The 12,444-nt window shown below is 39.0% G+C and overlaps 1 protein-coding gene and 1 pseudogene across 2 annotated transcripts in view; both read right to left on the bottom strand.

The window, feature by feature from the left end:
• ESR2 (estrogen receptor 2) overlaps positions 1 to 12,444 on the bottom strand; it is a 54,031-nt gene that overhangs the window by 27,188 nt on the left and 14,399 nt on the right. For both annotated transcript variants that reach the window (XM_047079816.1, XM_047079817.1), the window contains exon 3: positions 10,967 to 11,083. In XM_047079816.1, the coding sequence (XP_046935772.1) occupies positions 10,967 to 11,083 (117 nt within the window). The remainder of the gene's footprint in view (positions 1 to 10,966; positions 11,084 to 12,444) is intronic.
• On the bottom strand, positions 11,320 to 11,442 carry LOC124512723 (uncharacterized; annotated as a pseudogene).

The raw sequence follows: 12,444 nt of genomic DNA, 5'->3' as shown, positions 1-12,444 counted from the left end.
TCTAGGTTGGTTCTAATTTCTTTGCTAGTATTCATATTACAATGAAAATGAGTACCTGTATCCAATTAGTCCCTTAAAATAAATTCAAAGAAGTCAAGTTGCTGAACCAAGGCATATACACATTTAAGATTATTGATAGATTACCCTCTAAAACTATTCTAAGATTTTATTTTTAAATAATCTCTACGTGGGGCTTAAACTCACAACCCTGAGATCAAGAGTCACATGCTCTACAGACTGAGTCAGCCAGGGGCCCCCTCCAAAACTATTTTATTGTTTTATTTTTTAAATGTTTATTTATTTGGGGGGCACCTGGGTAGCTCAGTCGGTTAAGCGTCTGACTTCGGCTCAGGTCATGATCTCATGCTTCATGAGTTCAAGCCCCACATCAGGCTCTGTGCTGACAGCTCAGAGCCTAGAGCCTGTTTCGGATTCTGTGTCTCCCTCTCTCTCTGCCCCTCCTCTTCTCCTGCTTTGTCTCTCTCTGTCTCTCAAAAATAAATAAACGTTAAAAAAAATTTTTAACGTTAAAATTTTAACGTAAAATTTAACGTTAAAATTTTAACGTAAAAAAATTTTTTTTAACGTTTATTTATTTTTGAGAGACAGAAACAGAGTGTGAGTGGGGGAGAGGCAGAGAGAGAGGAAGACCCAGAATCTAAAGCAGGCTCCAGGCTCTGAGCTGTCAGTACAGAGACTGACGCAGGGCTCGAACCCACAAACTGCAAGATCATGACCTGAGTCATAGTCGGACACTTAACCAACTGAACCATTCAGATGCCCCCTCCAAAACTATTTTAAAATTTATAATCCAAATGATACTTTAAGGGGCTTTCTATCTCCTCATAACACCATTGGACATTACAAATAATTTCTAATCTTTGCTAATCTGACAAATGACTAACCAATCTCATTTCACTTTGTATTTTTTTTAATTGCTAGCAAGGTTGACTAATACATTTGCCATATTTTATATTTCTTTTACTTGTATATTGCCTATTTATTTCTTTTGTTCTTCCCCCCACCCCCAGTAACCTATGAAGTTTATTTAGTAACTATAGACAACTTTTCTTATATACCATATTTGCCTTGTTATACAGCTTTTCACTTTACTCATGGTATCTCTCGTCATAAGAAGCTTTAGTACACAGCCAAATCGGTCTTTTGTTTCACATCAAGATTATACCAATATCTTCTTATATCTTCTTTAAGCACTTTTGTGGTTCAAATCTATTTGGAAGTTTATGTATGTTTGTATCATGTCATATTATGTTCTTCAAACAGATGTATAATTTTCTCAGTAGCATTTATTGGATAAATTTTTCCCACAGATTTTTATAAAATGCCTTGTCATTTAAGAAATATGTATAAAAGTCTCTTTTTCTGGATTGTCTCCTCTATTTCATATATGTTTCACATATGTATATATATGTTTTTACTCCTCTGCTGGTCTCAATATATTTCAGTTACTGTAGGTTTATGGGTCAGAAACACAATGGGATAATGTGTTTAAGATGGTGGGGGAAGGGAGAAACCTTCAATTTAGAATTATATTCTCAGATAAACTATCATTCAAGAGTGAGGATAAATTAAAGCCATTTCAGGGGCGCCTGGGTGGCTCAGTCGGTTGAGCGGCCGACTTCGGCTCAGGTCATGATCTCGCGGTCCGTGAGTTCGATCCCCTCATTGGGCTCTGTGCTGACAGCTCAGAGCCTGGAGCCTGTTTCAGATTCTGTGTCTCCCTCTCACTGACCCTCCCCCATTCATGCTCTGTCTCTCTCTTTCTCAAAAATGAATAAACGTTAAAAAAAATTAAAAAAAAAATTAAAGCCATTTCAGTTAGTCAAAGGTTAAAAAGATATATCACTCATAGCCCCTTTGAAATAATTACTGTTTCTTTGGGAGGGAGAAACATGAACCAAGAAAAGCAATGAAATTCAAGGTGCAATGGTAAGAAACTAAATTGTTAAACATGAGAGGAAACCTAATAAACATAGAATGTATAAAATAATAACAATTAATTTTTGGAGGTACAGAAATTAGGTAGCACCAAATACTGGATAATAACAAATAAGATGAGAGAGGAATAATTTTGGCTAGACCTTTCTAAGATTGTTTATTTGGGAAGAGAAACATCAATTAGAGAGAGTGGCTTGAATTCTCATGAATGCATGCTAAAAATAGAACTGTCACTAAAAGAATTGAAACAGAATGTATGACTTCCAAACTAGAAGAGGAAAAATAAAACAGTAAAATGGTGTCAATTCCAAAAAGGAAAGAAAGAAAATATATGATGAATTTTTTTTTTTAATTTTTTTTTTCAACGTTTATTTATTTTTGGGACAGAGAGAGACAGAGCATGAACAGGGGAGGGGCAGAGAGAGAGGGAGACACAGAATCGGAAACAGGCTCCAGGCTCCGAGCCATCAGCCCAGAGCCTGACGCGGGGCTCGAACTCAACGGACCGCGAGATCGTGACCTGGCTGAAGTCGGACGCTTAACCGACTGCGCCACCCAGGCGCCCCTGATGAATTTTTTTAAAGCATAAAATGATAGAAATGAATTCAAATATCATGATCACAATAAACATAAATAGACTAAATTCATCAATGGAGAGCAACTCTGAGATTATATTTTTTTTATCTAGACATAGACTGGTTGTAAGAGATATATCTAACACACAGAAAACTGAAAACAAAGGGATAAAAAAAGATAACAGGCAAAAATTAATGAAATAAATCAGTTACTCTATCAATATCAGACAATATAAACTGTAAGGCACAAATCATTATTAAAGCCTCATCAGTAGATTATAAAAGGAAGATAAATAATTCTAAACTTAGATAATTCTTATCTCATCAAAACGATAAAACACAACCTATAAATGTAACGCGAAAAAGCGACTGCAAGAAAAAGAGAAATTGACAAATACATTAGTATAATGGATATTTTATTTTATTTTTTAAGGTTTTTTAGGTAGTCCTTACACCCAACGTGGGGCTCAAACCTACAACCCCAAGAGTCTCATGCTCCACCAACTGAGCCAGCCAAGCACCCCTATTTGGGTATTTTGATGTATCTTTCTCAGCAACTGACAGAGCAAACAATGAGGGAAAAGGCAGAATACAGAACATTTGGATTGTACAATTCACTTGAATAAAAATTATCACATACTAGTTCATGAATAAAATTTTAACTAAAATTGGTGTCATATAGATCATATTCTCTGATCACAAGAAATAACAAAAATACAATCCAGGCCCCTATAAAGTTTAGCACAAAAGAATTTCTAAAAATCCATTGGTTAGGAGCACTTGGGTGGCTCAGTGGGTTAAACGTCCGACTTCAACTCAGGTCATGACCTCGCAGTTTGTAGGTTCAAGCCCCGCATCGGGCTCTGTGCTGACAGGTTGGAGCCTGGAGCCTGCTTTGGATTCTGTGTCTCCCTTTCTCTGCCCTTCCCCTGCTCATGCTCTGTCTCTCTTTCTCTCTCTCGGAAATAAATAAACATTAAAAAAAATTCTGAAATCCATTGGTTAAAGACAAAAATACAAAGCGAAAATTAAGAAAGACATATTATAAGTCAGGATGTCATGAGCATGGGTACAACTTTCCCACACACACAAAAAAACTAAAATATCTGAAAAATGCCTAGCTTCTATATTCCTACCATTATGTTTGTTTACTAAATTCAGTTCTCCATATTTTAAAAAGAAATATTAGTTAAGAGGCATGAGTACATTTAAATTACTTGCTCCCAAGAAAAGTTATCTGAATTTCTTCTTATCCTTGGCTAATCAAACTAGAAGGAAGGCCTCTATCTATCTAGAGATAACCAAATCAAACTGTTTACTAAAAGAATTAAAAGCCTAAAATATAACTCATTGTGTTAGTACTCAGACATAAAGCAATAGGTATTATTTAAGATCAATTATACCCCCAGGGTAAAAAGGAACAACATGTTTGGTTTAAGAAAGCACCTGGGGGCGCCTGGGTGGCGCAGTCGGTTAAGCGTCCGACTTCAGCCAGGTCACGATCTCGCGGTCCGTGAGTTCCAGCCCCGCGTCAGGCTCTGGGCTGATGGCTCGGAGCCTGGAGCCTGTTTCCAATTCTGTGTCTCCCTCTCTCTCTGCCCCTCCCCCATTCATGCTCTGTCTCTCTCTGTCCCAAAAATAAATAAACGTTGAAAAAAAAAAAAATTAAAAAAAAAAAAAAAAAAAGAAAGCACCTGTCTGATCACACATCTCCTTTTTGTAGAGTATATGAGGAAACAGGTTAACATACAAAGTGAAAGGTTTTGGGGCGCCTGGGTGGCGCAGTCGGTTAAGCGTCCGACTTCAGCTAGGTCACGATCTCGCGGTCTGTGAGTTCGAGCCCCGCGTCAGGCTCTGGGCTGATGGCTCAGAGCCTGGAGCCTGTTTCCGATTCTGTGTCTCCTTCTCTCTCTGCCCCTCCCCCGTTCATGCTCTGTCTCTCTCTGTCCCAAAAATAAATAAACGTTAAAAAAAAAAAATTTAAAAAAAAAAAAAAAAAAAACAAAGTGAAAGGTTTTGAATCACACACTCAAATTTATTTGATCAACTTTCACTGACAAAGCCCTATATACTGAGCTCTGTACAGAGTCCTGGGGATTCCAGATCAATAAAATAAAGTCTTCAACCAGGAACTCACTGTTTTCTACCAAGGATATTTCTAGTGTCACGGCTTTTACACTGAAATCTAGGCAGTCACTCAGTGTGCCTCTGAGGAAGCGTGATAAAGAACTCTACCAAACAGGAGTGCTCCATATTAGAAAGTGGTAATATGGGCGCCTGTGTGGCTCAGTCAGCTAAGCGCCCGACTCTTGATTTCAGCTCAGGTCATGATCTCATGGTTCATGAGATCAAGCCCTGCATCAGGCTCTGTGCTGACAGTGGGAAGCTTGCTTGGGATTTTCTCTCTATTCCCTCTCTCTCTGCCCCTCCCCCACTTATGCATGCGTGCTCTTTCTCAAAATAAATAAACGTAAAAAAAATAGAAAGTGGTAAATAGCCCCAGTGAAAAGATGTTGATGACAATGGTGATGACAATGACAACAATGATAATAATGGTAAATGATCAAAATGACAGCTCACAGCTACTGGAAGCTTCTATGTGTCAGATGTTGTACAATGTATATAGATTATTTCATTCTGAAAACTGCCCTAGAGGGCAGGGGCTATTAGCATCTCCAAGATACAGGGGAGGAGCCAGGCACAAGAAGGCTCAAATAACTTGCCCAGGGTAGAAAACTAGAAAATAGTGAAAGCAGTTGTCTGAATCGAGAGCTGGCAGTTTTACTACTTTGTCCCACATCCCTATCCAATCCCTGTCATGTGTATACACAGCAGATGAATAGAGAGATGGCACCTAAAGATACAGATTTATTCTCCCAACACAGGAATCTCTAGAGATCAAATGCATGGCCTTTTGGATTGTTTTCTGGGCTATTTACATTTCAGCGTATCCTTACAACAAAGCCTCATCCCTGAAGTAAGTCTGGGTGAGCATCTTCCCACCATTTAAACAACCATATTAAAACCTCAATAGAAAACCCAAGATTGGTGAAGAAAACGGTGGTAACAGAAAAGACAAAATTTCTGAATAAAAGGGAAATGGTGCAGGTGGAGTCCCTACTCCTCCAAGACTGGAAGGAAGGAAGAATATGGGTGGAGGGTTTATTGAGAGGACAGATAAGAAGAGTGCCGGAAAAGGAGGGAAGCATAGTTAAGAAAGTTCACTCCTAATGGTCCTTCTCTGTGGTCAGTAAAGGGCAATATATCCAGATGTTTGCACATCAACCCATCTCATCATGCAATCTCCAAAGATGATAAAATGTTTTCTCTTAGAGAGCCCTGCCCAATTTCTTTTTGGCCAAATTTAATGACCTTTTCTCTGGTTTTCCTTTCCATGAAAGATTTTTCTTTCCAATTTTATTGCAATATAATTGACATACAACACTGTGTAAGTTTAAGGTATGCAGCATAATGGTTTGGCTTATGTATATTGTGAAATGACCACCCCAGTGAGTTTAGTCAGCATCCATCATTTCATATAGATGCAATAAAGAGGGAAAGTTAAAAGAAAAAAAAGGAAAAAAGGAAAAAGATTTCTTTTTTCTTTCGGAACTCTTAGGACTTACTCTCTTAGTAACTTTCATATCTATCATACGCAGTGTTAATAACAGCATGCTGTACATTATGTCAGAAAACTTATCTTGTAAATGGAAGTTTGTACCCTTGGTCACTTTTCTCTAATTCCCTCTCCCCCAACACCCTGCCTCTGGTAACCACAAATCCGATCTCTTTTCCTATGAGTTTGGGTTTTGTTTTTGTTTTTGTTTTTGTTTTAGATTCCAATGTAAGTGAGATCAAACAGTATTTGTCTTTCTCTAACTTACTTCGCTTAGCATGTGCCCTCAAGATTCATCCAAGTTGTCACAAATGGCAGGATTTCTTTGTGGGCTTTTTTTTAATGGCTGGATGCTATTCCATTTTTATACACACACACACACACACACACACACACACACACACACACGCACGCACACACCAACTTCTGTATCCATTCATCTGGCAATGGACACTTAGGTTATTTCCATTCTTTGGCTATTATAAATAATGCTGCTATATGCTAACTTGGATATAAATTTTATAAATAAATAAACAAATAAGTAATGCTGCTGTGACATGGGGTTGCAGATCTCTTTTGAGTTGGTATCATGAAAGATTTTTTTTAAGTTTATTTATTTTGTGAGAGAGAGAAAGCGCAAGTTGAGGAGGAACAGAGAGAGAGGGGGAGAGAGAGAGACAGAGAGAGAGAATTCCAAGCGGGCTTCATAGTGCAGAGCCTGACACGGGGCTCGAACTCACAAACTGAGATCATGACCTGAGCCCAAGTTGAACGCTTAACCAACTGAGCCACCCAAGCGCCCCAGAAAAATGTTTTAAAGTACATCTCTGTACTCTGCCTTGCAAGACCGTATTGTATCAAAACTCCTCATAACTTATATGAGCTTTTCAAAGAGGGAGGGGAAAGGAAGGAAAACTAAAATTTAGTGCCAAACACTGTGCTAGGTCTTTATATTTTTTTTTCATATGTATTCCTCACAAAACTCAGTGAAGCAGATATCTTCTTTTCAGAGATAAGAAAACCAAGGGCCAGAAACGTTAGGTTTGAGCATAGTCACAGATAGCAAGAAATAAGACAAAAAAGGAAATTCAACCTTCGGGAGTCCTGTCCTCTTGTTCTCCCACCGCATACACCGCCCCCTGCAGGCGGATTATCATGTGCTCCTGCCCTGGTCCCAAACCACCAGGGCTACACCTGTCCAACAGATCGTAGTAGAATAAAAGTGTTCTTATCCTGACTAAATTGTAAATAGCTTTTAAAAAAATACACACCTTAAAATGTTAACTTAAAATATGAAACACTTAATTTGTAATCTTTTGTCAGAGGACCAAATCTTTCTTCTTAAGCACATCTGCCAATTAAATCACAAGTAACTTTCCTACATAAACCATATCCACGATGCACAGCCTCTGAATTTTCAATTTCCACTTCTTTACAACGGAGCAAGAACTTAGGCACTCATAAAGCAATCCAAATTCAGAATTTTTCTAGGTTTATGATTCCCCCCCCGCCACAATCTCATTCATACCTAACTCAATAGCTACTAGTCTTTTACAGTTGTTGTTGTTTTACTGTAAGTGCTACACCCAATGTGGGGCTTGAACTTACGACCCTGAGATCAAGAGTCACATGCTCTACCATCTGAGGCAGCCTGGTGTCCCTCCTTTACAGTTGTACTCAAAGCTTTCACAGAAATGATATCTTTTCCTACTCATATTTCATGTTTGTATAAATTCTAATTAAATTACATAATTTGACAGTTACAATGAGTAGAAATAGGTTTTGGAAAAAGTCTACTGGTTACTGATAAGGCTATAACTAAAGTGGTGGGAACAGAAATGCTTGAATGTTTTAAAGAGTAACCAATACACACGGGGAGCTCATGGGCATTGGCAGGGTGTTTTACAAAGAAAACAGGAAACATCAGTGATTATAAAGCCAGAGAAGTGTGATCAAATAAGAGGACTTCTGCTATACTATAATATAGCCAGATGAGGTGCCTTATCTGTTACATAAAGAAAAAGAAAAAGCAATCCCTATCAAAATAATATCAGCATTCCTCACAGAGCTAAAACAAACAATCGTTCAATTTGTATGGAGCCAGAAGAGACCCCAAATAGCCAAAGCAATCTTGAAAAAGAAAACTGAAGCTGGAGGCATCACACTCCCAGACTTCAGGATGTATTACAAAGCTGTAATCATCAAGACAGTGTGGTACTGGCACAAAAACAGACACTCAGATCAATGGGACACTCAGACCAATGGAACAGAACAGAGAACCCAGAAATGGATCCACAAATGTACGACCAACTAATCTTTGACAAAGCAGGAAAGAATATCCAATGGAATAAAGACAGTCTCTTCAGCAAATGGTGCTGGGAAAACTGGACAGCGACATGCAGAAGAATGAACCTGGACCACTCTCTTATACCATACCCAAAAATAAATTCAAAATGGATGAAAGACCTCAATGTAAGACAGGAAGCCATCAAAATCCTAGGGGAGAAAGCAGGCAAAAACCTCTTTGACCTCAGCTGCAGCAACTTCTTACTCAACATATCTCCAGAGGCAAGGGAAACAAAAGCAAAAATGAACTATTGGGACCTCATCAAAATAAAAAGCTTCTGCACAGCAAAGGAAACAATCAGCAAAACTAAAAGGCAACAATGGAATGGAAGAAGATATTTGCAAAGGACATATCAGATAAAGGGTTAGTATCCAAAATCTATAAAGAACTTATCAAACTCAACACCCAAAAAACAAATAATCCAGTGAAGAAATGGGCAAAAGACATGAATAGACACTTCTCCAAAGAAGACATCCAGATGGCGAACAGACACATAAAATGCTCAACACCACTCATCATCAGGGAAATAGAAATCAAAACCACAATGAGATACCACCTCATACCTGTCAGAATAGCTAACATTAACAACTCAAGCAACAACAGATGTTGGCAAGGATGCAGAGAAAGAAGATCTCTTTTGCACTGCTGGTGGGAATGCAAACTGGTACAGCCACTCTGGAAAACAGTATGGAGGTTCCTCAAAAAATTAAAAATAGCACTACCCTATGGCCCAGCAATTGCACTACTAGGCATTTATCCAAGGGATACAGGTGTGCTGTTTCGAAGGCACACATGCACCCCCATGTTTGTAGCAGTACTGTTGGCAATAGCCAAAGTATGGAAAGAGCCCAAATGTCCATCGACAGATGAACAGATAAAGAAGATGTGGTATGTATATGTATATATATATATATATATATATATATATATATATGTGTGTGTGTGTGTGTGTGTGTGTGTACACACATAATGGAGTATTACTTGGCAATCAAAAAGAGTGAAATCTTGCCATTTGCAACTATGTGGATGGAACTGAAGGGTATTATGCTGTGAAATTAGTCAGAGAAGGACAAATATCATATGACTTCACTCATATGAGGAATTTAAGATACTAAGCAGATGAACATAAGGGAAGGGAAGCAAAAAGAATATAAAAACAGGGAGGGGGACAAAACATAAGAGACTCTTAAACATAGAGAACAGAGGGTTACTGGAGGGGTTGTGGTAGGGGGGATGGGCTAAGTGGGTAAGGGGCATTAAGGAATCTACTCCTGAAATCATTATTGCACACTATATGCTAACTAAATTGGAAGTGATTAAACAATTTATACACACACACACACACACACACACACATATACATTTATACATGTATATATAAATGTGTATATATATATATTTATACATATATATATGTATATATATTTATATATATTTATATATTATGTATATATAAATATATATACACATATATACACATTTATATATATATAAAAGTCTATGTAAAAGATGAGAAATGATAAATATTGAAATTAAAGGTTCTATATCATAGCAAATACAAAAAAAGAGAGAATATTCAAAAGGCAGAGCTCCTAAGAGACTGTCAGGGTGAAAAGAGACTTTTGTTTTAAATTTTTTAAATAGAGAAATTACAACTAACCACAGGCAAAATACTGACTAGAGAATAACAGGAAAACTCGGGCAGAGCTGCTGTGAGTACATATACATGCAAGTGTGTACAGATAGGGAATCAAAAGTTAGCCAGGTGGAGAGAGCAGGAGGTACGCATTACTGTCAGATGTTACACTAATGTGCCCATTTTTCTTTCTTCTTCACGTACGTATACATGTATGTGTGCATACACACACATACGTATGTTTATACGCATATATGCATACATAGATATCATACAACAGAATCTACGTTCTGTGTGCTTTCCATGGTTCTATCATGTTTCTGACACCTATATGTACCTTTTCTAGAAAGCTAATACAGGGCTAGGCATGAATCTTTCCCATAGCTCTCCAAGTAACCCACAAGATATTCTACTTTTCTGTCACAGCTTTGACTGTGGACATTTATCTGAACTTCATCCTTAGACTTTGCAAGGCCTCGGGCAGATGGTCATCCAGCCCATTTGAGCACTTTGGTTTCTAGAGCTCCCTAAACCCAGCAGCAGTCTACTGTGTTGTCAGACCACCTGAGCTGTAGAAAGTTCTTCCCTATATTGGTCCAAAATGTGCCTCCTGTGACTCATTCCTGTTCACCTCAGCTCTGTCCTCTGCAGCTACAGGGAATACATCAATGCCCCCTCCAATGTGGCAGCGTACAAATACTTGATGATAATTACCAAGTCCTAACTCTCCTCCCATCCAGGCTACACGTCCCCAGTTCCCCCACCTGTCCTGTTTGAAAGAGCCATCGGCACGCCCCCCATACGATGAAATGAAACAGGAAGCGAACACTCACCACACTTCACCATCCCGACCTCATAGCACTTCCGAAGTCGGCAGGCCTGGCAGCTTTTGCGCCTGTTCTTATCTATCGTGCACTGATTTGTCGCTGGGCAAATATAATCGTTATGTCCTACAACGGAGGAGAAAACAAAACAAAACAAAAAAAGGCAGGCTATTGTTACAATATTTTGATTACATGTCTTCCTGGTCAACAACACTGATAATGCTACCCGGCTGAGAGGTAGGGGGCATCTTCTTAACGATAGGTATAGGTACAAAGGCCAAAGTTCAGCGTCATAAGCACCTTATTAGTGAGTATAGCAAATCCAGGAATATCTCCATATCCTACTCTTTGACCAATAGGCTATTCTCTGCATGTTCTTAGAATTCTCAAGAGATGCATTAGAAATATTCTCCTTTGGTTTCAATTAGCAATAATCATGCCTCGGATAAACCTCATTGGCTACAATTCTGCCACTGCGCAAAGCTGAAATATTCTCCTTTGGACAGGGAAAGTAAGACAGTCGTCTGAAATTGGTTCTGCAAATCACAGAACACCTCAAGGATAGTACTTGTGTTATCAGGTCACCAAATTCAATTGCTTACATTCTTTTATACATATCCCTCTTTGGGATTTAACATGATTTTTTTTTTTTTTTTTTTTTTTACTTTTTAAAATGTTTATTTATTTTTGAGACAGCGCGTGAGAGGGGGAGGGGCAGAGAGAGAGAGGGAGACACAGAATCCAAAGCAGGCTCCAGGTTCTGAGTTGTTCGCACAGAGCCGGACCCAGAGCTCAAACCCACAAGCTGTGAGATCATGACCTGAGCCAAAGTCAGCCGCTCAACCCACTGAGCCACCCAGGCGCCCCTTATGGGAATTCATAGTCAAATAAGAGAGCGAAACTAATCACTAAGGGGATAATGAAATTAGCAAACTGAAGAACCAAAAGAACTGCCACTTGAGGCTGGCTGTGGTTATTGTTCTCAGTTGCCACTGCCTCCCGCGGCCCTGTGACCCTACAGTGCATTAGAGCAGCCAAAGTGTGCTCGCCTACCAACTGACGTTGAGTGTGGCCATGAAACTTGCTTTAGCCAATAGTATGTAAGTAAATGGGATATTCCAACAGTCTGGCTTGGCCGCTGGAGCCAAGAAGAGGCCCTTTGAAAAAAAGGAAATGCCTCGGGTAGTTGCTGGTCCAAGGAGAATAAGGAAATGTGCAGACTGAACTCCACCCAGAGTTCAGAGCTGAGCCTTGTGAAACAGATGCACCCTACCCGACCCCTAGAGCAAAAAGACATTGTTCCACGATTGCACCAAATCGAATTTTATAATTCTCTCCCACTTTAGGTAGATTCCAGTAACACTTGTTCAACCAAACACAAATTGAAATTCAGTTGCCTGTGGCTTTACCACCATTTCCTGAGCCAGCCTGGGGTAGCAGCAACGGCAGAGACTACAGCTCTCGAAGAGATGCAAATGCCCTCTCAA

Source organism: Lynx rufus, unplaced genomic scaffold (genome assembly GCF_022079265.1).
Source record: "Lynx rufus isolate CCGP_SWC_20201006 ecotype Redwood Valley unplaced genomic scaffold, mLynRuf1.p SCAF_17, whole genome shotgun sequence".
NCBI classification, from domain to species: domain Eukaryota; kingdom Metazoa; phylum Chordata; class Mammalia; order Carnivora; family Felidae; genus Lynx; species Lynx rufus.
The sequence above is the reverse complement of the archived record's forward strand: the minus strand, read 5'-3'. Positions and strand labels throughout refer to the sequence as shown.